Below are 27,049 nucleotides of genomic sequence, written 5' to 3' on the forward strand. Positions count from 1 at the left end.
CTCAAAGATGACAGCTATTTTGGTAACCACTCCCTCCCGCAAATGAAAAACATTTCCTCTTTTCAAAGTCATCCAATCCTATGTTTCAAGTCAACTACTAATCAAAATGAAACACTACCTCTTTATCTTTTGCACCTAACTTCTTTATCACTTCCACATACATTTTCTTCTGATATTATTTTGCTTTCAGATTACTGACAATTCAACACTGAACTGTTTTTAGTCTCAAATGATGATGTCTTGTGTGCATGTGTGTGCTTTATCAGATGATATTATTTATTAAAATTTGTATTTTGTTAAGGTCTTAATAATGCTGCATAATAAGATATTATTTAATATTAATCTTATTGGGAGTTTCTTTTTTTAATTATTTGTGGATCACTGATGTAAGGAAATTAAACCAAATAAAGTAGTATTCCTTTTTTACTATGATAGATATTTTTTTTCTTGTGATAAAGGAAAATTACCGTCACTATATGATAGCCGGAAAACTAATTAATGGGCTCGATGGAAAGGGTGTTGATAAGAACCCAACATCGTTATGAATACTATTATTGTCACTCAAATTCAATTCAAAAATATTACCGTTCTTTTAATGATAAATCTATTTAGCTATGAAATTAAATGAACTTTTGAAAAAAAAAAAAGAAAAAAAAGGAACAAGTAAACATGATTGTTTATGAAGAAAAATAAGTAAGAATAATTGATTATTTACTAATAATTCTACCAATTAGATTTGCAAATAGCAAAATAGATAATCAAAATCCCATGTCAATATAATTTTACCACCAAAAATATAAATCAATATAGAATTTAAGATAATTTTAGTCAATAGTAGACATGAAGAAAAAAAAGTTCAGAACAACTGTAATAAATACATTATAATGTTCAAAGTATGGAGCAGACGTAATACATACAAAATAATAATGTGCCACCTTACTGTTTTTAAGTCATGCCGACATAGTTTTTTGATAGGGTTGAATCTTCAATCGTAGAATTAGATTAGCAATTCATGTGATCACTTACTAATTGATTTAATATGTTATTAGATGGATAAAATGTGAATTTGAATTTCGTGTTAGGACCACATTGTTGGATTCTAATGTGACCAAAGAAAATTATGTAACTGTCATTTTTATCTTGTGGAATTCTATTGTAGAAATGCAAGGGCTTTCTCATTGAAGGTTTTTTTCTTTTCTTTTCTTTTTTCCAAATTTTGAAGCAAACATGTTGATTTGGAAGAGAGCGGTGAGATGAGAGAGAATTTTGAGGTTAATCTTTCTAAGAAAAATCGTGCATTTGAGAATTTATATTTTTTTTAAAAAAATGTGTGTGTCTTGTGTCTGGTGCATGAAGCATGTCAATCGGGTAAATCGCCTCCACTGACAAATTTTTTTCTCTCTTCTTATTAGCCTACTGGACACATACTTTAGGGTTTAAGTTTAGCCTATCATAAATTAGGACATCTAATATATAAAAGTAAAATTAAAAAGAAAAAACTCAAAATGAATTTTTATTATTGAGCTTACTCTAATAAATTGGTTGATATGTTTTATTGTTTTAAGACCAGACAACCGTTTTCCAAAAAAAAAAAAAAAAAAAAAAAAAAAAAAAGACCAGACAACCGGTCCAAACATGTGAGGCTACCCAGTACCCATGTTCTTACTGCTGTCAAAAACAAAAATAACCAACAAAGTTTTCTCTGTGTTATGGTTGACCAATTCAAGACTTCTTTTATGTGGGACCCAGACGTTATCTTGATCATTTATGAAAGCGTCCAGATCTGGGCATCCTAATTGATTTTTTTTTCACCTCTCAATATTCCATACTTAGGTAAGAGCATTCATATCAGCGGGTTTTTTTTTTTGTGGTTTTTGAAGAGTTTTTGTAAGAGTGATTAGGAAAGAGAGTATGAGATGAAAAAAAAAAAAAGAAAAAATGAAAAATGAAACAAATATTAAAAGCTGACAACAACTTAATGAATCAGCTTTTTGCGTTGCTTTATAAACTGCAGACCAATCAGGCTTCTGCATTCCTTTATATATTATTTCTTTTCTCTTCTCCTCCAAGATTTTGCAGGAGAAATAACTTAACAACTTTGGAGCTTCACATCAGTTTTCTTTCCCAACTCAAAGTTCATCATCTGACAATATCCTTCAAATAATCACTGGTAAGGATGCTCTAACTAATTTAAACGGGTAAACCAAATTTATTAAGGATTACTTGTGTTAACGTTTCAATATACGCAAGTCGAGTCAAAATAAAAATGTAATAATTATACTAAAAATGTAATACTAATTATAAATAAAATATATTTAAAAAAAATTATAATACTTTTGAAAAAAAATTGCAATACTTTTGAATACAAACATAAAAGTATTACATTTTTCATTCAAAATAATATTTTATTCCTTATTAGTATTACATTTTCAGTATAAATATTATATTTGGTCTTGACCCGATAGGGTCTCACCCAAAATTTTCCCATTTATTAATTATTCTTAAGCTTTTTAGTTATAAATTCAAAATCTGAAAAACAAATTGAATATACCTCTCTTTCTCCTATAAATTTTACCTTACCTAACTCATTATAAGACAAACAAAAATTGATATCTCAATTAGTTGGAATACTGAATTTATTATTTGTTTAAGAATTAAATAATTAAATTTGTAAATAAAAAATAAGAAGAGTAAATAGATTTATATTACAAAATTTCACTAAAATTCTTAATCATTTAATATAACAATAAAATTCTTTTTATGTCTTAAAAAAATAATGAGTATTTATGTAGAGTATTATTCTGTATTAAAAAGTCACAAGTTTAACTCTTACTAACACTTTTCTCAATCTTTCTTTATAAGATTTTGTCATACATGACCATTCTAATAGCATAATTATTTTTGCCATATAATTTATAGGCTATTACATAAGATATTTACCAGTGACAAGAATTGTGAAGACTTTGGAAAGTCAAAATTTTTTCCATGATGCTATGCCCTAAAGCCACCATTAAAAAATCCTCCCCTTTTTATATTCCACTTCTCTAAAAACCAAACACAATAGAAATTTCATTTTTTTATATGCAATTCAACATCCCCCAATACCAAACAAAAATGAAACTCTCATACAACCCCATAGCTGCCACTGCACCATTTCTCCTCCTCTTCTTCTTCTTCTTCTTCTTCTTCTTCAATCTTAGCCAACACTATGCCGAAGCCCAACCAAACACCACCGGCTACCCCTGCAACATCAACCAGACCTATCCCTGCCAAACCTACGCTTATTACACCGCCACCGCCCCCGATTTCCTCGACCTGGCCGCCATAGGCGACCTCTTCTCCGTCAGCCGCCGCATGATTGCAGAAGCCAGTAATATCTCCGCCGCAAACGCCACCCTCCAAGCCAACCAATCCCTCTTTATCCCCATCACATGTTCCTGCAACAACGTTAATTCCACTTTCGGTAGCATCTCTTATGCCCCCCTCGACTACACCATACTTTCCGGCGACACTTTCTACAGAGTGTCGACCCTCAAATACGGAAACCTCACCAGCTTCGAATCCGTTATGGTCGTCAATCCCAACGCCGTCCCCACCACTCTCCAGCCCGGCGACCATATAAAATTCCCGATCTTCTGCAAGTGCCCTAATTCCACGGACCGGCGGAATCTCCTCATCACCTACCCGGTCCAGATTTCCGACACCCCCGCGACAATCGCCGCGAAATTCGGCACAACGCCGCAGGCTTTAATCGACGTGAACGGGAACAACATCGGACCGAACTCCACCATTTTCGTCCCGGTTTCGCGGCTCCCGAACATCACGCAGCCCGCGAATTCCGCGCCGGCGCCGCCCCCGGCGGTTATAGTGCGGAACAGGGACAGGAAGGGGGCGGTTATAGCGCTGGCGGTTCTGTTGGGGGTTTGCGTGGCTTTGTTGGTTGGGGTGATTGGGTTTTGTGTTTATAGGGAGAAGGGGAGGGGGAAGGAGAGGGGGGAATACGCGGATGTGGCGAGGAGGGAGAGTGAATTTGGGAAGATTAAGGAATCGTCGGTTAAGGATAAGGAAATGGAGGTGAATCTGATGGCGGATGTATCTGATTGTTTGGATAAGTATAAAGTGTACACGATGGAACAGCTTTGGGAAGCCACCGATGGGTTTAACGATAACTGCTTGATTCAAGGGTCGGTGTATAAAGGCTCCATTGCCGGCGATATGCTCGCGATCAAGAAGCTCAAATGGAATGCCCGTGAAGAACTCAAGATCCTTCAAAAGGTAAACTCTATACTTCATTTTTTCCACCCTCCTATTATATAATTAATAAGAATAAGAATAAATTCCACTCAAGATTCTTCAAGTTTGAGGCATAGTTTTGTCCCGGGATAGGTGAGACAGGGAGCAGGGTCATGTTCCCATTCCTACACCTACACCCGATTTTACATCCTGTTCTCTAGTGAGGATAGGGAATTATTCCATTTCCCATTTTACGAGAATTTTGTTAAAAATTTATTCTCTCAAATGTCTCGTCATCATGGTTCAATTCTATGATCATCAATTAAAATAGTAATAAAGATGTAATTACACCATTATTGTTAACTAGGTTTAGTGATCTGTCTTTTTCTTCTAGCTAGCCTTCTAGGCATGAGAGGTACTCCGTATTTAAATAAATACAATATATAATTCTTCATATCATCATGCCACATTGCCTTTGCCACTAGTCCACTGCTTTGAAATTTATACACAAAGATATTATTAAATTCATTTCTTTATGTCAAAATTATTGTATCTATTCAGTGCTTTTCCCTTTCCAATTTATTTATTCTTCTATATATGTCATTTTTGTCCTTTAGTGTAATTCTAGTTTCTTTAAATGTTTTTTTTTCCAGTGTGACGTGTTAGGATTATAACTAGAAGTTTCCTGTGCTATGCAAAGTCTTGATCATTTCAAAAATATTAGTGAAAAAATAACAATAGTTGTTACTATATCTCCACCTCATATTTACTATTCTTTTTTAATTAGATTGAAATACAAGTTAAATTGAATCATTTTTTTAAAGGAAATAGTATTTGTTTGAGACTCCCGGTGATATATATAACATATGATGAGAGTTTAGATGAGAACATGTTCCCACGTCAAAAGTTAGAGTTGATATGATTCATTCATATGAATAGATAGAGTGTGAGTTACTGAAAATAAATAGAAAAATGTGAGGTCCTTCTTATAAATATTGAAAATTTAAAAGTTTTTCATAATTATAAAATTGATACTGTGTTTCTTTCTCAAAAACTTGATGAACTCTATTGGGTAGTCTCACTTCGTATATGAGGACTCTATTCTCATTAATTTCGTCCTGCCCATCATATAGGGTAAACAGAAAAATTCACAACACTACTTGTGTGTGCATTAGGTAAACCTTACTTTCCTCTGTGTAATAGCTTATAAATTACATAGGAGATAGATGAAACTACACTAAAAAAAATTTTTGTCAAGACATAATTTGAGTGATACTGATATTATAAAAGGATACCTTTTCTTTAGAGATTAATTTAAAAGATAAGAGATAAATTATAAGATGTGTCTTATCCATCAATAAATTTCCCTACTAGCTAAATAGATAAACTAGATGCAAGCTATGTGTAGGATTTAATAATGATATCATATTATATCAATCACCTAACGTTGTAGTATATTTGCATAAAAAAAGATGATTGGAATTGGTTCAATAATTTCTCTCATCATTTCATCATTGCATGATGGCTTTGGCTGGATCTACTCTGCATAGATTCCCTCTCCCAACACACAAAAATAAAAAATAAAAAATTCTGGAGATTCCTAGCTACAACCTAGACAACTATATGATTCTGGAGTAACATACTAACTTAATAGGATATAAACTTGTAAATAATCACAAAAGCCTTGTTTGGTAAATAATCAGCCTATCAGTCAATTTTGGCTTATTTGACCAGTTGGTAAATAATAAGCTTTTTGTAAATTCAAAATGCTAAAATTCAAAAGGCTACTCAAAGTAGCATTTTCAATTAGCTTTTTGAGAAAAGAAATTATACCAAACAGCTATCAGCTATCAGCTAATTTATCAAACAACTTTCTACAATCAGCCAATGTTATCAACAAATTATACCTTCTAACCCAAACCGCCAACCCAATCAACTAACAACCATTTACCAAACAGGGCCAAAATCACAAGTTTGAATATCAATAAGACACTCAGTTATAGATAATTTAGACTGGTTTACTTCCTTATTGTTTTAGGATAAGATTACAAAATAGTGATTGCAGTTTTCTTGGTCACCCAATAGAATATATGATTCCTAATTTAATTTGCAGGTAAACCATGGGAGTTTGGTGAAGCTAGAGGGCTTCTGTATAGACCCAAAGGAAGCCAATTGCTATCTAGTATACGAGTACGTGGAGAACGGCTCACTCCATTCATGGATACACGGCGACGACCGGAACGACAAACTGAGCTGGAAAACCCGCCTGAGCATCGCCACCGACGTCGCCAACGGCCTACAATACATCCACGAGCACACCCGGCCCCGGGTCGTCCACAAAGACATCAAGTCCAGCAACATCCTCCTCGACGCGGCCATGCGGGCCAAGATCGCCAACTTCGGGCTGGCCAAGTCGGGGTGCAACGCCATCACCATGCACATCGTGGGCACGCAGGGCTACATCTCCCCGGAGTACCTCGCCGACGGCGTCGTCTCCACCAAGATGGACGTCTTCGCCTTCGGCGTCGTCCTCCTGGAGCTCATCACCGGCCAGGAGGCCATGGACGGCGAGGGGCGGGCGCTGTGGGGGAAAGTCGCCGGCGCCGGGGTGTTGAAGGGGAGCGAGGAGAGGAAGGCGGCGCAGGTTAGAGAGTGGATGGATCCGTGTCTGGCTAGGGAATCTTGCTCGATGGAGAGCGTTATTAATGTGATGGCGGTTGCGGTTGCGTGCTTGAATAACGATCCGTCCAAACGGCCGACCATGGTGGATATTGTTTACGCTTTGTCCAAGAGTAATGATTTGTTCTTTGATGTCTCCGACGATGGGTTATCATCGTCGGGACCTGTGACGGCCAGATAAGATGAAGACGAAGCACCAGAGTTCACTATATAGCATAATGTACGTACGTACTCTTAAAATAATTTATGAGTTTTAGAAACATGTATGAGGTTTTTTGTTTTTGCCTTTTTGGTGAGGATTGACAGGTTGCAAATGCATAATCAATTTATATGTAAAGTAAATAAGAAAAAAAATGTTATCATTACTATAAATAAAATGGAGGGTCATATATATTTCTATAATGACATTGTTATTTTTTTGTGTACTATTAATTCTGTTACAATGCATAATTTGTCTATTTAGAAAGTTTCAGTTATGTTGTTTAACTGCAAAATCTTTGGCAATGACAATGTTATTTAGTTCTCAATATATATTTTAATTTATAATGTGGTAATAATTTTTTTTTTAGATTTATATGTTGCCCATAGTCAATTTTATCCTGAATAAAAACGAATGAATTTACTTATTATTACAACAATACAATATGAATCAATATCATTTAAGAAGAGAATGTATCAATACTTTTTTTTTCTTTTTTTTTTCTTTTTTTTTTTTTTTGTAAATAGAATTAAAGTTATACTTTTTTTTTAAAAGAAAAATGTTACAACTCCTTTGTATTTATAGTAATAATTACAAATTTTTTTTACATTACAATATATGTTTGTGTGTAGGAACTATATATATATATAATGTGAAAAGTTAGGATAACATATATCAATTTAAGAGATAGCCTTATGTTTTAATAATATTGGTTAAACATATTATTTACGACGTATTATATTTATTATTATCAGTAGGGATGACCATTGTCCCTAAACTTGACAGGAAACTCAATTCCTTGCATTTTTTTCGATCAAGTAAGGAGGGGGTACCCGCAGGCGAGACCAGCTAGGTGGTCTCCCTCACTCTTCTGGTCTGCACAACACACTCAAGATCACTATTGTAGGTCTATTCACACTCAATAGGGCAAGATGTAAACACAATAATCCTTTTTAAGGTCAAGAGACACTTTCATGTTCCCGATATTCTTATTGTTTTTTTTTTTTAATAATTTAGTATTGGTGTTGACCATGAAATTTAAAGAGAAATGAGAAAGATGGAGAAAAGTTGGGAAAAAATGGTTATGTTTTTTTTTTCTTTTTATTTGTAAAATAATTTAATGTTGATTAATTTTTTTATTTTTTATTTTTTATTTTTACATAATTGGAGATTCTTTGTCTACGGATAATCCTTGCAATGATGCAGATTGGGAAGAGATTTATTTTCTTGGTGCATGGAGACAGGGCGGGGAGTGTGCTTAGGGAGGGAATTCAAGAGCAGGGACATCCAAATATGAATATACCCTATGCATTCTCTACCTTGTGATCATCTCTAATTAACAATATTGACATTCAAAACACCTAGTATCAAAGGCGGATCCAGCATGAGGACAGCTGCCCCAACTCACCCCATCCCACCCCATATTTTAGTATAAATATTTAAAAGCATATGTGACTAACAATGGATTTGCTAGATTAGGTGATTGATGCGTGTTTCACCTTATAGAGGGACGTGGGTTTGAAACCTTGGACCAACATATCTTTTTTTTTTTCTTTTTTCTTTTTTTTTTTTATTGCGGTTCCTATGACTTTTGTATGGCTTAATATATATTAAAAATGATTAGTTGGTAGATGTGTTTGTGCTAAAAATGGTTAGGGGTTATATATATATAATTTTTTTATATTAATAATGAGATGTGTAATTTATAATGTGTTTTCTATTTGAATTACTTTATCAAATTAATTATGTTTCATATTTTGTTATAAACTTTTTTTTATAAAGTTTTAATATATTTTATTTTTCACCTATATCTAAAAATATTTATGATTATACAGTATTTCTTAAGTTTTTTTTCTTTAATTATCCCTTTTGTATTAATATTTCACCCCACTGGAAAAATTTTCCGGCCACTGCCTAGTATGATTAGGTATATCATAAATAGTTTTACTTGATAATTTCAGAGAAAAAGAAACAATTTTAATGTGAGTTACGAATTTGAGAGTTATCATCATTGGTCGATCGGCAAAAAAAAAAAAGGAGGAACAAAGATAAGAAACTTTACGAGCTCTTATGCAAATGTCCAAATTCTAGTACAAATGCTAAAACAATCATTCAAGCCAATCTAGTATATAAATCCAAAAATGCACAACGTACAAAATGGACAGCCTCCATATCCTCAATACAGTGTAAATTGCAATATATATGAAAGCAAACCATTAATGATTTTTTGCTAGTTTTTTTGTAGAAAACAAAAAATTAAAGGTGATTTTTAGCTAACGTGGGAAGTGATTTTTAGTGGTTTTTTTTTTTTTTTTTTTTTTTTTTTTTGTTTTTTTTTTTTTTTGTTTTTTTTTTTTTTTGTTTTTTTTTTTTTTTGTTTTTTTTTTTTTTTGTTTTTTTTTTTTTTTGTTTTTTTTTTTTTTTGTTTTTTTTTTTTTTTGTTTTTTTTTTTTTTTGTTTTTTTTTTTTTTTGTTTTTTTTTTTTTTTGTTTTTTTTTTTTTTTGTTTTTTTTTTTTTTTGTTTTTTTTTTTTTTTGTTTTTTTTTTTTTTTGTTTTTTTTTTTTTTTGTTTTTTTTTTTTTTTGTTTTTTTTTTTTTTTTTTTTTTTTTTTGTAATTACAAGTTTTTTTGTGAGTCCCGAGATAAGAATGGAGGAAAGATACTGCATTTCTGCACGTTTAGTGCACATCTTGCACCCAGCTAGCACATTAATTTGTATTTTTTTTAATTTTTTTGTTTTTGTTTTTATTTTTTCTCACTCTTCCCTCTTATTTTTCTTTTCTGGGTGTGCAAAAAAAAAAAAAAATCAAAACAATGAGGTTGCTCTTACTAGTCCAAAAAACCTAATCCCTTACTTAAGGTTTGAGAATTAATCTCTTAAATTGTGATTTTACAATTCATCAGTTACATATAATCTTGGTCTCATTACAAATTGATTAATTGAATTACATGCATAATTTTATATGCGTTCAACATTTTTCTTTGATAAAAAAGGGGTACAATTAAAATATTGACTACAATTTTGTGTTTTGAACTTCAATAGCATGCTATGCTACATCGTAATAATTATGAAAAGCAAAAATTTGTTGGATAGAGACTTGAAAAATCTAATATCAAAATATAGCGTTAATTGCTATACAAGTATAAAAAAGCAAAGTTATTCTTCGTTACTAATGGTAACTTTTAGTAAAGAGATAAACAATAGATCTTTGTAGAATTATTGTGGTTTTGTATGTTTTTTTTTTTTAAAGAATCTTTACCTTGTGCATCAATTGGCTCTTGAGTTGAATGAAAGTACCTCTATGAAAGGGGAAATAAAAAGAAAAGGAAAGAGAAGATGGGGAGTATAAGGATTTAGAGGAATATAGGGGTGAAAGTGAGATTAAAAAAGAGTTAGAGGAGCGCAGGAGAAAAAAACATTCTGCGAAAATCATGACGCTTTTTAAAAGCAGACCACAGGGCACGAAAGACAAACACGGACATTCCCATTTCAGCCTAACCTTCGAAACCTCAACTCTCTCCTTCGCTCCTCCGCTCGCTATCCCTCTTCTCGCCGGAGAACTTAGGCTTCCGGAGGCGGCTCTGACATGGCGACCAACCCGCCGGAGGGGTATGCCGGGGGTGACGACTTCCTCGAGCAGATACTCGCCATCCCTTCCTACGCCGGCCTCTCCGCCACCGACGTCGGCGGCGCTTCTTCCGACACCGCCTCCACCATCTCCCAGCTCAGCTCCGCCGCTGGCGGCCTCCAGCAGCCGCTGTTCCCGCTCGGCTTGAGCTTGGATAACGGCCGCGATGACGTCAGCGACACCGGAGGTTTTGCTGTCAAGCCTGTAAGCCTCTGGTTGTCGTAATTCGTGGAATTTGAAATGAAAAATCGAGTCTTTTTTTTTTGTGTTTTTCCCCCTTAAAAGTTGTGATTTTTCTTGTTTGTTTGCAGGAAAGAGAAGCAGTGAACTTGGGGAATTTGTATTCAGGGCTGGAACATTTGCAGCCTCATACTGTTCGCCATACTGTTCCGGCAGTTCACCAAGTCCAGGTTAAATAATCAATAATCCCTGGATTTTCTTTGAAATTTTTGTTGACAAGTTGCTTATATAATGTTAAATTAGGTACTAGGTATCTTTTTAGGCATGTTTGTTAATGATTGTATTCATTTGTGTGTGAGCATATAGTCTTGTGGCTTAAAGTTGGCTCCTGAAAATCAAGAGGGACAGAAAAGGTTGTCTGCTTTTAGTTTAATTTGAGTTAGTTGTTGAGTGAAGTTTGGTGGTTTCTTGCTCTTGAGAACTGTGGAATTTGGGGAATTTGAACCATTTGTCTGAAAAATTGTTGAACTTGGCTTGAGAAGGTGGCCATTCAAGCCAAACATGGCTTGCCAGTACGCCTTAGATGTTGCGTTTTTATTAGATCTAATTTTCTGCTTCTCTTTTCCTCTCTGAGACATCAATTTTGGATGCTCACTTCATGTCTAATTGTCTATAAAGGACTTTATAGATCTGAATCATAAAGAAGAGTTTGATAGCATTTATGTTTCATACATCTGCTGATTCACTGATTTTCATGGCTTGAGAGAGTGATAGTTTCTGAAAATTATGGAATCTGAATAGAGCATTTGGGAAAAGATATATAAGCTTTGCTGACATAATCAGTGATAATCGGAATCAGTAAGGCTGTAATTGCTTGAAGATGGTTGTGGAAGAGGTGTCAATAATTGAAGCTTTGTGTATACTGAACTGCCTTTTCAAATAATACTGAGAAGACGCAGTATAGAGCCATGAATTCTTTTTATCTTTTACCGCTTTATAGTATGCAAGGTGCTGGCATGAGTATAATTAAGACTGAATTGTTAAAGGATGTTTCTCTTTTCTTCTTCTTGTTCTCCCTCCCTCTCTCTGTCCTCTGTCTCGTTTGTGCCTTGCCACATATATTTGATCGTTCTTGATTCTTAAAATTTTAAACTTTTCTAAATCTATCACTTGCATGCTTGCGGACATCTTTTCCATTTTATCAAATAAAACCTTAACAGAAGTTATATATCAATTTTATGTTATAATATTCTTTTAAGATGCTAACTTCTCTAGTTCCATTTCAGCCTTTTCAAGGCCAACCAACACCAAGCACAGCGGTTACTGTCCCACACCCACCAGCTATTCGACCTAGGGTTCGAGCACGAAGAGGACAGGCCACAGATCCTCACAGTATTGCTGAGAGGGTAATATTATTTATACAAACATGCTATATGGATAGGTTTGAATAGCGATGTTAGTTATATATTGAAATAATCACGGTGCTGTTGGAGTGCGCCAGAAGTTTTACTAAGTAAATGATTACACCTCCTTTCCAGTTACGAAGAGAGAGAATATCGGAAAGAATAAAAGCTCTGCAGGAACTTGTTCCCAGCTGTAACAAGGTTAGTACTTTTTGTTTGTCACTCGGTCTACGTGAAGAACCAAAACCAAAACTTAAATTAACTCATTTTAGTCAGTGTGGTAGTGAAAGTTAGAAACTTTTTCTTGCCAGACAGATAGGGCTGCAATGCTGGATGAGATTCTGGATTATGTGAAGTTTCTGCGTCTTCAAGTTAAGGTAACATGATATGCCACAGATATCCGAACTAATTCTGTAGTTATGAAGTCACTCTAGGGTGATTGGAAGCTCTTAAGATAGTATATGTTTGCAGTGATCAGTTGATTAAATATTGGAACAAGTCACAAGTGTAGGTCCTCCAAACTAGTCAATTGTTTGAGCATATATATTGAAATTACTTTAAGCAGTAGCTGAACCTTTTGGGTGACGAGGGAAACTCACAGCCACTACCTGAGGGTGTGTACTGGGTAAATCCCGCCTTGTGATCTTTGCCGGCAAAGGACCATAAGGAGGTACACCAGCCTAGGTTGTCTATATCTGACTAGCTCAAACCAAGAAGGCCTATAGGCTGCTCCCGTTGGGCTGCTGGGAGTTGAACTTGTAACTTTGACCCATAAGACCCAACTAGAATTTAAACTTGATGAGTCTGTATTATTAGCATTATTTTTTTTGGGTGATAGCCATAGTCCATAGATATCTATACTTCATCTGGTCCACATGTCTATCTTTGTTTAATAAAAGCAAACAATTTCTTATTTTTTTTAGCACTATTCTTGCAATATGTTTTTGGGAAAAAAAACACAAAGAAAGATGGAACTCTTTTCATTTTGACTTGAAATTTTTAGCCAGAAGTTTGTTTGTACCAAAGATTCCATATTTCTCAGAGTTCGATAAATATTAGGACTAGGAGTTCATCTTTTTGGGAGATTCTTGTTACTTTCTTGTGACATTTACCACTTGAAAGATAACCGAAACCTTTCCCATAACATTGGAGACATCCTACAACTTGATTCTTGTCCTGTTAACCCTAACACTAGAGACATCCTACGAATTGATTCTTGTCCTGTTAACCAGACTTCACCTAATAGACTCGTACCTTTTACTGTTCATTCCTTGTTGCATAAAAGTGTTATTTCTCGTGCATAGAAAGTAGAAACTCCTTGGAATTGCCGACATCTATCCTATTTATCTCAACTCTGCTAATACTTCTCGTTTGACTTCTTAAAGGTACTGAGCATGAGTAGGTTGGGTGGAGCTAGTGCGGTGGCACAACTTGTTGCAGACATTCCACTGGAGTCTGTTGAGGTCATTGAATTCCCTGTTTTTCATCATTTTATTATAATGATAACTTGTGTATATCACCTTCACCTAACCCTATTTTTTTTTACAATATCCAGGGTGAAAGTGGTGAAAACCGACCTAACCAGCATGTTTGGGAGAAGTGGTCAAACGCCGAAACAGAAAGGGAGGTAGCTAAGCTGATGGAAGAAGATGTTGGGGCAGCTATGCAGTACCTCCAGTCGAAATCGCTCTGCATCATGCCGATATCACTCGCGGCACTCATCTATCCGACTCACCAATCGGACGACTCCTCGGCCATCAAGCCCGAACCGTCTGCCCCGTCGTAGATCCCGTATCCGTTGCACGTGCCTAAGCGAGCTCCTAATGGCCCCGTGTCCCGTTCCCCTTTATATCATCTCTCTTTACTCCTATCGTCATCGCTTCCTGTCCATTTTCCATTCCATTCCCGTCGTCCTCGCATTCGATGGCAGTGCAATCAAAGTCAGATGCCACAATTTTGCTTTTTAGCACAGCCATTGGCCACTTTTGTCAAACAAGGTATGATGTCACAGCTTGAAGAAGAAAGGCACAAAAGCACTTGATATCCATTATTAACATGCTCAAAAAGAGGTGAGCATATTATTCAAACTTATCTCAGCCTTTCCTTTAGTTTTATTTTTGGTATTTTTAATTTTGTGGGATGGTGGGGACATTTTCTTTTGTATGACATTATAAAAGCAGTGAGTGGTAGGTGTAAGTAAGTAAAAATTTGTATTTTAAGTTAAATCTGTTGGAATGGATGATGCAAGTGGAATTTGTACCATGTTGCTTCTTGTCTGTCTGTCTTCTTGTCTCTGATGTGGTCACTACTCAATTCAAGGTGGACTTTGCCCAAATTCTTTGCATGTTTTCCACTTCCCACTGATGATTAGAATTAGATAATGAGAAGGGACTTGGACTCCACTCCAATTATCTTATATATATATATATATATATAATTTAAATTAATTATCTCCCAAGTCCAGTTTCTATTGGACTTTATTTAGAGCATTTTGAACCGGCACACTAACAATAATGAGTTGTTTAGTTAGATGTAGTTGTAATTCAATTACAGTACAATTCTTTGGCCATTTGAATTACCGTGTTTGGTTGGAAGGAATTGTATTCTTTCATTTTGTTAAATTGCAATTCATACCCTCTCGTCTCCCATATGAATTGTAATTCAATGGGCACAGGAAAGGAAAAAAAGGAAGAAAAATACTTTTTTTTACTCTTTGATTATTACTAGTATTATTATTACACAAGGATATAGTCTTTATACAACTTCTTTCCTCCAAATCCCCAATAATTCTATCTCACAAGGATATAGTCTTTATACAACTTCTTTCCTCCAAATCCCCAATAATTCTATCTCTCTCTACCAAACAATTTAATTTCAATTCTTATTTTATTCCACCTTATTTTTTTCCTACTGAATTATAATTCATTTCTCTTCTAATTCTTTCCTTCTAATCAAACGTCCTGTAAAGAGCATTTGTCCTCTACTTTTTTTTCTCCCTCTTAATCTCTTATATTAGTACTTGCATGTCGTACGAGATTCATTCAAGTTTTGATTGAGGTGTGATTATGTTATATGCATCCAAACTTTCAGCCTTATACTTAAACGTCTCAAACTATTTGATTTTATATTCTTTGGTATCTATTTTTTTGGGTGAAAAGGGAAAATCGCATCAAATATTTCAAGGTTGATTGTTTATTCACATTTTATTTTTGAGTAGTAAATAAAATCTAATGTCACTATTTGTTTCAAAGGTGTCGACAAAGTAAATATGTCTTGTGATTTTAATTGGTAAAGGATTACAAGGAGGTAAATCAATCTAAGTTGTCCATAATTTATTAGCTCAAACCAAAAAACTGAAAAAAGACAATAAACCTCTCCTACTTTATAACTTTATGGTTATAAAGTTAACTTTCTAAAGAATTTGTGGAAGTGTAATAAAACTTCTTTTATTGGTCAATAATACCTTTTGGTATCTATTTTTTTTGGGTAAAAAGGGAAAACTACAACAGGTATTTGAAGGTTGACCATTTGTTTACAATAATACTTTTTATCTTTACAAAATGTGAGAGTGCAATAAACTTCTTTCATGGTTTGCTTTACCAGCAAAAGTGGTGATCAATACTCAATAGCTGTTTGGAATAGGGTATAAAAAAAAAAAATCTTTTTCAAGCAGATTGCTTCTAGAAAATGTGTTGCAACATTTACGCCTGGTTCACGGGGTAAAAAGATTGTAGAAAAGAAATATATTTTACCAATAATTTTAAGCACTAAAACCACTTTAAAATAAAATAATAAAATAATTTTAAAATGAGTGTTGCTTTACACCTCTCTATTTTTCACTGCATTTCTTTGTCGCATGAGTTGAAAATACTTTAACTATTCAACTTTAAAAATAAAAAATAAAAATAGTGGACACTTTAATAATATCAAGGAAAGATTGTAGACTGTAAAAACATCCAGGAAAATTTTTGAATACTACTGGCTTTATTACAATGCACAAGAGTCAATATTGATTGCACTGAGACTCGAACCACCACCTCTCATATAAAGGGAAGGGTTTGATGCCATTGGATTACAAGGTCATTGGCAGCATTCTCCTTTTAAAATTACATAGAAAATACCTTGTATTATCAAGACGAAAATATGATTAATATCCTATAGTCTACTGTCACATTTTTTTTTTAAGATGATGACTTGTCAATTTATTATTAATTAGAATACATGCTAACCTAGTATCCTAGGGATGCCTAATCATATCTCGACCCTTCTAGTGCTATTTCAACTCTAACCCCTTTCCTACTTAAGAGTAGCTGAGTATGTCAAATGAGATTCTTGTATTATAGTGTTGTGTAATTTAGTTTCTATATTTTATTTTTGTGAAATTTAGTTATTATACTTTTTAAAATGGTATAATTAAGAATAATCATTTTTTAGAAAAAAGCAATCATTAATACTGTTAAAATTGGTCTGTTTGCTTCGATCTATAACATTAACATTATCATTGTCACGCTAACATGAAATGATGTGTCATAGGTACTCTAACCCTTAAGGGTGTGTTTGATTCAAGAGAAGTTTTAAGGTAATATAGCATTCTTATGAATCTTACGTACACACTCTAAACATGTTGAAGGAGTGTGATTTTCATGAATGTTACAAAAAAATGAACTAAAAAACAATGTTTGAGAATCTCACATCCCCTTAAACAAAACTAGGGAATGTAGTATAATATTTATATTTCTGGAGTTCTGTGAAATAACCTAAATCAAACACCTCTTAAGAATAAGTAAGCATATGTGGAAAGTACCGCACCGACATTTTTCACCCTCTTTCACGTGTAAACCAACAAATTTTGGGCACAAGTCAAAAATAAAAAAGTAAAAGTAACGCACATCAAATATAGACACGTTAATTTTGAAAAGCGAAAAGTAAAAGTAACGCACAACAAATATAGAAACGTTAATGTTGAAAAGCGAAAAGTAAAAGTAACGCACAACAAATATGTAAACGTTAATTTTGAAAAGCGTAAATATATAAATGTAAATTTTGAAAAGCGTATGCTTAAGCAATAATTAGGTTTGCATAGTTTTATAATGTCTGCAAAACATTTGTAGAACACAACTATGTACAAATTTGAACAACACTTATAGAACCTATACACAACATTTGTAAAGAGTATTGCACGTCATGATATGCCCTACTATGAAACATGTGTGTAATGACACAAACAAGGATTTTGCAAAACAATACCACACAGATAGAAGCATATGGACCCTTTCCCTTACAGCACGTTTGGTTCACGGAATAAATTTTAAGGGAATAGAAATACTATTCCATAAGAAATGGAATAAGTAAGGAATAGAATATGAATTATATTCTAGCGTTTGGTTCCAGAGTATATTCAAAATAACTTCAATTGCTTAAAAAAATAAAGAAGTCATTGATGCATAAGACTAACACATTTATAAGCACCAAAAACCCTGCAAAGGGAGACAAATGCCTACCAAAATAAAAATCACATACAAGTTTAGCATACACTTCCTCTATATCTCCCCTAAAACAACCTTTAATGACATGTAATGCACCTAGAAAATATAAAAACTTGTGTAAAACTGTCTCACGTGAAACGTCTCACATGAATTGATATGGTACATGACCAATATTTTTAAAAAAATATAAATTGGTATAAAAGTTCGTGGCCCAATAATATCCGAACCGAAGTTCTGGGCCAAATTGCAACCTGTTCCTTTTCCCATAGACGGTAAATCCTGAAGATACTAAATCCAATTCTAGGATTTCTAGCCCATTCAACAGTCGATAGTTGGATCGTATCATCATCGACAAAATCTTCAGCCTTTATTCACTTTTTTTGTGCCGTCAATCATGCACCGAAGCTGTTCGACGTATTTCCCCGTGCATGGGAAATGGTCCACTAAGGTACTAACTGGTTTCATCTATTGTAATGTGTGTGTGTGTGTTTTTTTTTTTTTTTTTTTTAAGGCTATGGACACTGTCAAAGTTTGATCTTTTACTGTGTAAAGAGGCATTTCACATAATTTGCTGCAATTCATGTCAATTACATAAATCAGAGACTTAATGGATGGTTCTTCAGAAAGGTATACTGTTGCTATTAAGCTTCCTTTCTCCAGCTTAATTTATTTATTAAATCTCAACACCTATGGAAGGTATGGACTATGGAGTCTTTCATTTTTGTGTTTGCCAATTTTTTTTTTAAGTCACGAGAGAAACTCGTAATCATTACCAGTATATCTCTCCTTGTGACCCTAGCCAGTAAAGAGAACAAGAAAGTAAGCCAACCTAGATTGAGTTGCCTATAGGTGACCGTCTTAAATAAAAAAAAAAAGGCCAATTTCCGCCAACAAATCATCAGTCTGACCAATTGGTTGGGATTGTCGTGTTTGGCCAAAATTGATCACATATAAGGGAGAGTTGATAAAAGGCCAAAAAAGTGGTGACACACAGGCTGACAGTGTTTGGCAAATGAGCTACAATTTACAAACAACCTAACAGTAGTTTCTGGCATTTTTATCATTTTGCATGTGGTGAATACTTTTAACACAAATTTTTAATTGTTTGGTGCTGTCAATGGAATCTATGGAGTATATCTTGAAACTGTTAAGTTTAAGCAGTTATGCAGTTACCTCGTAATTCTTGCCCTTGCATGTGATTGTGTGTGGAGTTCATTAAACATTTAGGATATTTGGTCTATCCATTCAGATTTTGGGAAATCATTCCTGTATTATCTTTCCATCTTTTAGCAACTTTAGTTCATTTTTTTATGGCACAAGGCTCCAAGCTAATATTATTAAAGAAGCAAAGTATTCTTTTTGTGAAGTGCAAACATTTACAAAGCACAAGAAATATTTTTCTTCATTTCTCAAAAGATTCTCAACAAAGGTTTGTTTATTGGATAATGCCTTGTGTCAACCTTTTAACTAACATAATGCATTGTTTAAGAAAGATGCTTTTGTGATAGTGTTCAAATGCTCTCATGTTATAGCTATTGGATCAAAATTAATCATAGATTAAGAATCAAGCTGAAGGATTATCACATGAATCATTAGAACAGGAATCTTTCTGTCCCATTTATTCCCTCACTGAAGAGAGCAGTTTTGTTAGAAGGCATGTTCATTAATGATTGAAGTTTTATACTAGTAGTAGTAAATTTTACCTAATCTGGCACATGCCACATGAAGCAGGAGGGCATCACTGGGAAAAGTCAAAACTCAAAAGTAGGAATCAGTTGGGAAGAGGGGAAAACAAAGCTGAAGTGAGATTTATGTTTTTCTTTGTTTCTAACACCCCTATAGTAGCCGTCTCAAATAGGCCTGACTGAAGTTTGATTGGATTAATCGAGTCTCGAATAAGATCTGATTGAAGTTGTCTCGAATAGGCCTGAATGAAGTTTGATTGGATTAATGGAGTCTCGAATAAGATCTGATTGAAGTTCAATTAGATTAAACGAGTCTCAAATAGGGTCTGGCTGAAGTTCAATTGGATTAATCTCATCTTTTGCAGTATGTAAAAAAAAGTTTAAGCTTTACAAATGCAGTTCATGCTCTTGTATTCAATCTCACCTTAGCTCTGTTACAGAAATACAGAATATTGAAGACTTCCAAGTTTTGGTCCATATATAATATTAATACTGACATAGCATAATCACTTCTCAATTTTTCTATATAAATTTTGTTTTTTTCCAATCAAATTAAAGATTTTGCGTCTTCACATAGTTTGTTATGGATACATGGCTAATATTTGTCTATAGAAGTATAGAACTTACAATACATATTTATCAGTTATTATATAAAAACCTAACTGTTAACAGATTTATAGTATCCCACCATTTTTTTTAGATGAACCTGGTTCTTATAGTTCATGGATATTTGATTGAGCATTCAACTACTTTTATGGTGTTGTAGAACATGTTCCAGGGAAGAGATTATGTTGGGGAATGTTTTCTGATGTCAGTTCATGAAAAATATACAGAAGGGGCATTAATATCCACAGATCAAAGGGTGGGTATGCAAAGATTTAAGAAATTAAACTCTTGATATACCAAGTTTATATTTTAGTTATTTATACAATTTACATCTGAAGTTTACATTCTATATATATTTCTGTACTTTGGGATTTCAACAAAAAAACAAAAATAATATCATAGGATAATGAAACCTCCATGGTTTTCTTGCTGTGCTTTTGGCAAAGCAACAAAAACATTACAATTTTAACTATAGATTTGCTGGCACTTGTGAGTTGTAGTGCAGGGAAAAGTGTTTGAGAGGGTACAAAAATATTCTCAGAACAAGTCTGGGCTTCTTCAATTCTGAGGACCCAAGCTTTCAAAGACTCCCTCTCCTCTGAGAGTCTTCTTCACATGTTTTAATTTACTGCTCTAATGGCTCAGATCAGTTTGGGTTGTGGCTTTGTGTTATTTCATACTCCACATCCTAAACCTCTTGCCTCTGATCCCCTCATTAGTCTTAGCCTCTTGCATGATGACAAGAACATTCTGCAATAACCATAGCAAAACCTTAATTAGTACACTAACAACAATGAATGGTGAGATGTTGAGTGTAAAGTAGAGGTGGAGGAAAAGAACTTACTCCCAAGGAACATCTCCAACAAGCATCAAGTCTCCATCTTTGTCTTCATAGGCAGGGGCATATTCTGAGCCCTTGTAGCCTTCCCTTTCACAGTAGTCACCAATTGTGAGCTTGAACATGTTCTCCAAAGCACATAGGAGTTCTGGGTAGCACCCATACATCTTCAAGTCAATCTTTCTAAGGTAAGGGGCTCCATCCATGCTCACTTTTACAAACATTCCATTCTGATCACCTGCATCTGATGACTTCTTTGCTGGCAGGTTATTTTTCCTGTAAGATCTAACTGGTGGCCATCCCACTATCTGTGACCTGCATTATCACAGTGTTTATCTCATTAATTATTTCTGTTTTGTTCCACAACCTTTAATTTGAATTTGAATCAGGATTGGATTTTCACTTACTTGGCAGCAGGTGAAACATTGGCCTTTGATTCACAATCATCTTCATCATCAGATTCTGGTAAGGCTCTCTTGTTGTTGTTCTTGGCAGTTGATACTATTTCATTGTCATCACACTCTTCTGTTCCAGGCAACCCCAATCTAAGCTCAGTTGCTTTGAGGCTCAGATCATTCTTCTCATGTGCCATTTCTTCCTTGAAATGTTTGTTTGGATCAAAAAGCTTAATTGAAAGATGAAAAGATTGTTAGTTGCTTTGTTGTTCAAGATTGGGCTGTGGGAAAAGGTGAGTTTGAAGGGAAGTTGTGGGAAGTGTTATATAAGGGTAGTATTGGGGGCTGATTTGTGAATATATTTATTAATTTGGTTAGGTTGGGGCATAAATTTGGGACAGATGAAAAGGAAAGTGTCTGGAGTATGAAGAGCAGTATTAAGGCAGGTGTTCCAAGATTTAGGGGACAAGAGAGAGACAAGGTTGAGCCGCCCATATGGGGCACTTTTATTATAGGGGGGAGAGTAATAGTGTAATGGGAAGAAGCATTGAAGATGGGAGCAAAATCTGGGACGTTGAATTTGTGTTTGCCTAACCTTGCCTACCTGAAGTAGACCACTCAGTCACTCAGAGTTCCCCCTTTGGTGCACCATCCTGCTTGGTATGTTAGCTACTGAATGTTTAATCTCGGAGAAAGATTTTGGTGCCTCCTATTTTGACGACGATTTGAAAATAATTTTGAAAGAAAATATTTACTTTTTCCAACCCTTAATATGACTAAAATATACTGACCTTGCTCCCGAGGTTTAGAATAGTTAGTTCGTTGTTCGATTTAAAGGTTATGGCTGAAAACGGTAGTGTAGGTTGAATCCCACTGAATACATGTATGAAAAAAATGCCTAAATAAAGATGGTGAAAGGTTTCAATTAGATTCCTTGTGTTCACATGAAGACTAAGATATGATCAGAGGACCGATTGCGCGACTTGCGGTTTACCTCCCCAATAGCTCTAGGTGCGGGGTCCTGTGAGTTTAAGATTAATCCAACAAAGCTATTGGCCTGATTGCGAAGGTATTAACTTGATAACTATAAGGTTACAAATTTTAACTCTTAATAGGAACGGCTTATTGGCATTATTGATTTGAACTAGTAAACTAAGTGTAAACTAGCCTAGTTTACTTCTTGCAATTATTTGCTGATTAGGATCATAAGGTGAGATAGTGAAATTTACCTAGTACTCACTTTTGCAGTTTTGCATAAAAGCTGCGACACTAAAAAAAATATTTTGACCCTCTCATCTTTTATAGAAGGCATTGAAGAATTTTCTTACTGCAGAACAATTTGTGAAATTTACTCTATTTAATATTAATATATAATATATTAAAGTTAATCGTATGAATTTTTAATGTTTTTTTTTTGAAGAGAATTTTTAATGTTTTTTTTACTAATTAGGATTTACGGTTTCTCGTTGGAATGACAAAAATTATGACTTACAATATAAATTTTCTCTGTTATATTTTAATATTAAAGGGTAGTTTTTTGAGGGTTAGGGCATGTGAATAGTGTCTGAAGATGTGCAGATAGGTGGGGGGTGGGTGCCGGATTTGGGACTAAGGATTTTGGGCACAAAATAGAAGTGGTTGGTTGAGTTCAACGGTGGGTAATGGACAACACGACATAATCACACGTGGAGGTTTTAGAACTACGTTTTAGCTCACTTCTATCCATTTTACAATGTTTTCAAGAAAATATATTTTGATTTTGGGGACAAAACTTATAGATTAATTTGTCACGGACGAATATAAGTACACGCGTCTTATGTTAAACTTGTCGCGTTATATTATTATATGTGAATTATTAAGTTTATATATTATAAAATAATAGTTTGGTTTTCATTAAAAATATTAAATTACAAATAATTTAAATAAAAACTCATCCATTTAATGAACACATAAATAAGATAGTAGGGATTTTCTCAAAAAGAAAATAAAAAATGATAGTAGGGATATTGCATTTCTTTATATCTAATTATAAAGAGTGAGAGAAAATTATACTCTAATTTTTATGATTTTTATTTTTTCATCCAAAAGGTTTGTACCAAAAGCTTTGAATATATATTTTACCTTGATATTTCACTCATAGTTTATTTCCTTCAATTCTTTATTTATTAGTTAAGTTTGTTTCTTTCCATGCGTTTGGCATAAATTATTATATTTATTTCAAATTAATATTTAATAAATGGCAAAAACTTGTGTGAGACCGTCTCACCATGAGACGGGTCGGGTCGGGTCAAGATACAAATGTAACACTTATATGCACAAATGTCATACTTATATGTTCAAATGTAATACTAATCAGAAATAAAATTTTTGTTACTTATAAGGGTAAATGTAATATTTTTAAAGGAAAATATAATACTTTTACATTTCGATTTAAAAGTATTACATTTTTCCTCAAAAGTATTATATTTACCCTTATAAGTAAGGAGCACTTGTCAACATTACTTATTATGAAAAATGTATTACTTTTTCTCTTAAAAGTAGCAAAAATTCTATTCTTGATTAGTGTTATATTTGAGCATATATATAAGTATGATATTTGCACATATAAGTATGACATTTGCATGGTGCTTTGACCCGACCCGACCCGTATCACGAATAAGGATCCGTGAGACGGTCTCACACAAGTTTGACCCTTAATAAATATAATTTTTTTTTTGCACTATAATAAATATAATTCAAAACATTTTAAACTATAATCTTTGTATTGTCGGGCACTAGAATTCCTGCATTGTGCATGCAATTGCTAGCCACATTAGAGACATCAAACATTTTAAGAGGATATACTTTCCCAATATAAATTATTAATACACCTAGAGTGTTGTTATCCTTTGAGCTTAGAGGCATAAAGTGAGTTTGATAAAAAACAAAAGAAAAATAAATTGATATACCAGTCTTACTTTTCAGGTCTTCATACTCGCAAGAAGTGTAATCAAGTCAAGTCAAGTTCGATATTCAGCTTAGCTCAAAAAATTAAATATCAAACTTGATCAAATTTTTTAATTTTTTGAGCTTTAGCTAGCTATTCAAGCTTAGCTTGACTACATCAAAATTTTATATTTTCAATATAAAATATTATAATAATAAATATTTTACAATCAAATAACATATATAATAAAAAGTAATATTGCATGAGTAGGGATGACAACGGAGTGGGTCGGGGAGTATAATAAAAATAATATTGCATCAGTAGGGATGGCAATGGGATGGGGGCGAGGAGTATACTCCCCGCCCCCGTCCCCGCGAACTTGTACTCATCCACGTTCCTGGCGGCTGGAGAATTGAAAATATGCACCATCCCCGTTCCTGCGGGGACGGGATTCCTCATTCCCCGTCAACTCTTAGTCAAAATATAAAATAATTGTAATTTTTAATAATAAAAATTTTAAAATCTAAATCCTAGTTTCAAAAATTAAATACTAACTCTACAAATATATATATATATATATATATATATATATATATATATATATATATATATATATGTAAAGTTATTTGGGGCAGGGCGGGATGGGGATGTCCCCGGCCGGGAATCACACATATTCCTTGTCCACGTTCCTCGAAAATGTTCTCCATCACCGTCTCCGACGGGACGGAGATGGGGAATTCTCGTCGGGGTGGGACACATTGCCAACATTGCCAACCTTACATGAGTATAGTCATTTTATACTATATATATAAAGTAAATATAAAAAATTATTAGACTTAGAAGTGACTCAATAATAATTGAATCAAATTAAAACTCATCATTCAGTAATTTAACTCACCCATACCTATACTCATAACATCCATAAGGAGAGGCGTATAATTCACAAATTGGTTTCAAAAAAGAAGTGTTTTTTTTTTTTTAAAGAAAAGTGTTCCCTACTTGGCGGTTGGACCGACCTATAAATTTGCCAAAAGCAAAGAAAAGGAAACATGGATGCACGTGTGGTTGTGGAGGGAGGGCAGGGGCATGAGAGTTTGCGTGTTAGACCGGCCCATCAACTGATCAAAGTTGTATACAAATGGTACAGGCTAGGCTCCAGGCTGTTCAGGCAAGGATGAGACAATGAAGCCAAAGACACCTCTTGTGCGAGTCGGTGCCACCTCTTTTAACTACAATACCATGGAGAGGTCAGAGAATGCTGCGTGCATGTCTTCTTTAACTTTTTATTACAAGTATATATTCAAACACAACCTGACAAATTAAAGCACTGAAAGATATAGACAGAGATGAGCGTGGGTATGGTTTGTATCTCATCTCCTTTGCTATCACAACATTTTGCGTCCTAAAAGATGAATTTGCATTGCCTGTCCACCCACATGCATGCACGAAGGGAGTTGAAATTATACACATGCATATGAATTCGATCTACTTTGCTAGTTGGTACTTTCAGGTGCAGTTACCTAGAATTTGAGTGCTTACTTTTTGCCCTAAGGTTAAGATCCTCTCCGACATATTGAGAATTCAGATGGGTATTTATTGGGTTACTACGCCTACATTCAACCTTTTGACCATTAACTTTGAGCTGCCCAAGGGCAATCTTCTCTATTAAGTACTAACTATCAAGTGATCATGCATACATATTGCGTAATGGCCAAAAAAGATTATCAAAATGACCAAGCTAGCCACTTGCATGCATATATCAATACACAAAGGGAACCACATACATATGGATTACTATGATAATATTTCATGGCTGATGTGGTAAATTCCACCAAGTATTTGTATCTGTATGTGATCGGAAGTGTGTTGGGGGACAACGGTATGTTTTCAGTATATAATGTATTGGGCTCGTGAGAGACGGTTGGAGGCGAACGTCCTCGAGCTGGTAGCAATAGTGCGTGTATTGCCAAAAAGGTCACCTAATCATGTGTCTCTCAGGATATTTATAGGGATTGTGAGGGGACATATGCCAGCATGTGTGCCACGTGCCCTTCATGCACTCAGTAACCTGGTCGGCTTAGGAAAGACGTACACATGTAAGAAGATACCTGACCGTTGATTGGGATCGGTTGAGACGCCGCCGAGTATATATGCTCAATCTCGTTATCGAGCAATCAGGTCGAGACCGAGCATATAAAAGATAGGATAACGGCTCGTCAGTCCACCGGATCAGTAACCATTCAGGTCTGGTCGGCCAAGTGATGATCTCTGGTTGGTTTAGGTATGGAATTAGCGACCTAGGCCTCGAGGTGATTCGAACCCGACTAGGTCCCTGGGACGGGACGAGAGGGACCGTAGGCCGTGGTATATTCCTATCAATGACCATAGACTAATTGATTAACCAATTAAAAAAGTTAATAAATTTTGCTTCCAAGAAAAGTATAGAATTGACTCTATTATGCCTTCAATTTATAAACAATTAAGACACAGTAACAGAGTCAGTAGTACTAAAAAAAAAAAAAAAAAAAAGGCACAGTACATCTTAACATTTGCCTAATTAATTCTCATTTATATTAGGACAAAGACAAATGAAAACATTCCATACAATCAAAAGACCAAAACTAATTGTGTATCAAAAGAAGGATGTTGTAACCAACTTATTAAGATAATGTAATACTATCCTAGCTAGGTGTTTTGGTAAGGCCGGAGAGAAAGGCCAAAAACTGGCTTTTCTTGCATTAAAGCCTTATGGTTGAGTGCAGCCGTGGAGGACCAGCTAGCAGTCCAAAA

At 34.4% G+C, this 27,049-nt stretch overlaps 3 protein-coding genes across 3 annotated transcripts; 2 read left to right on the forward strand and 1 right to left on the reverse strand.

Moving 5' to 3' along the window:
- Positions 1–2,949: 2,949 nt before the first annotated feature.
- On the forward strand, positions 2,950–7,314 carry LOC116016619 (serine/threonine receptor-like kinase NFP). Its single transcript, XM_031256970.1, has 2 exons — positions 2,950–4,275; positions 6,347–7,314. Exons 1-2 carry the CDS (start codon positions 3,082–3,084, stop codon positions 7,091–7,093), a joined length of 1,941 nt encoding a protein of 646 aa, XP_031112830.1. The 5' UTR covers positions 2,950–3,081; the 3' UTR covers positions 7,094–7,314.
- A 3,278-nt stretch (positions 7,315–10,592) lies between these two features.
- LOC116016871 (transcription factor UNE12-like) lies at positions 10,593–14,658 on the forward strand. The gene is made up of 7 exons (XM_031257310.1): positions 10,593–10,944; positions 11,052–11,150; positions 12,207–12,326; positions 12,459–12,524; positions 12,635–12,700; positions 13,709–13,786; positions 13,879–14,658. The coding sequence occupies exons 1-7, from the start codon at positions 10,699–10,701 to the stop codon at positions 14,107–14,109; spliced, it is 906 nt and encodes a 301-aa protein (XP_031113170.1). The 5' UTR covers positions 10,593–10,698; the 3' UTR covers positions 14,110–14,658.
- Positions 14,659–20,371: 5,713 nt separating this feature from the next.
- LOC116015140 (auxin-induced protein IAA4-like) lies at positions 20,372–21,792 on the reverse strand. The gene is made up of 3 exons (XM_031255155.1): positions 21,346–21,792; positions 20,945–21,253; positions 20,372–20,850 (listed from the first exon to the last, which is right to left on the reverse strand). The coding sequence occupies exons 1-3, from the start codon at positions 21,528–21,530 to the stop codon at positions 20,775–20,777; spliced, it is 570 nt and encodes a 189-aa protein (XP_031111015.1). The 5' UTR covers positions 21,531–21,792; the 3' UTR covers positions 20,372–20,774.
- Positions 21,793–27,049: the final 5,257 nt, after the last annotated feature.

The sequence above is a fragment of the Ipomoea triloba genome, chromosome 4 (genome assembly GCF_003576645.1).
Source record: "Ipomoea triloba cultivar NCNSP0323 chromosome 4, ASM357664v1".
Lineage (NCBI taxonomy): Eukaryota > Viridiplantae > Streptophyta > Magnoliopsida > Solanales > Convolvulaceae > Ipomoea > Ipomoea triloba.

Bases quoted from the DNA above. Each gene is read 5' to 3' on its own strand.
- LOC116015140 (XM_031255155.1), bottom strand. From the start codon at position 21,530: ATGGCACATGAGAAGAATGATCTGAGCCTCAAAGCAACTGAGCTTAGA. The intron at 21,254-21,345 runs GTAAGTGAAAAT...GTGATAATGCAG, and splicing joins AATGTTTCACCTGCTGCCAA to GTCACAGATAGTGGGATGGC. The intron at 20,851-20,944 runs GTAAGTTCTTTT...TGGTTATTGCAG, and splicing joins GTTGGAGATGTTCCTTGGGA to AATGTTCTTGTCATCATGCA.
- LOC116016871 (XM_031257310.1), top strand. From the start codon at position 10,699: ATGGCGACCAACCCGCCGGAGGGGTATGCCGGGGGTGACGACTTCCTC. The intron at 12,327-12,458 runs GTAATATTATTT...CCTCCTTTCCAG, and splicing joins CTCACAGTATTGCTGAGAGG to TTACGAAGAGAGAGAATATC. The intron at 12,701-13,708 runs GTAACATGATAT...GACTTCTTAAAG, and splicing joins TTCTGCGTCTTCAAGTTAAG to GTACTGAGCATGAGTAGGTT.
- LOC116016619 (XM_031256970.1), top strand. From the start codon at position 3,082: ATGCAATTCAACATCCCCCAATACCAAACAAAAATGAAACTCTCATAC. The intron at 4,276-6,346 runs GTAAACTCTATA...TTTAATTTGCAG, and splicing joins AACTCAAGATCCTTCAAAAG to GTAAACCATGGGAGTTTGGT.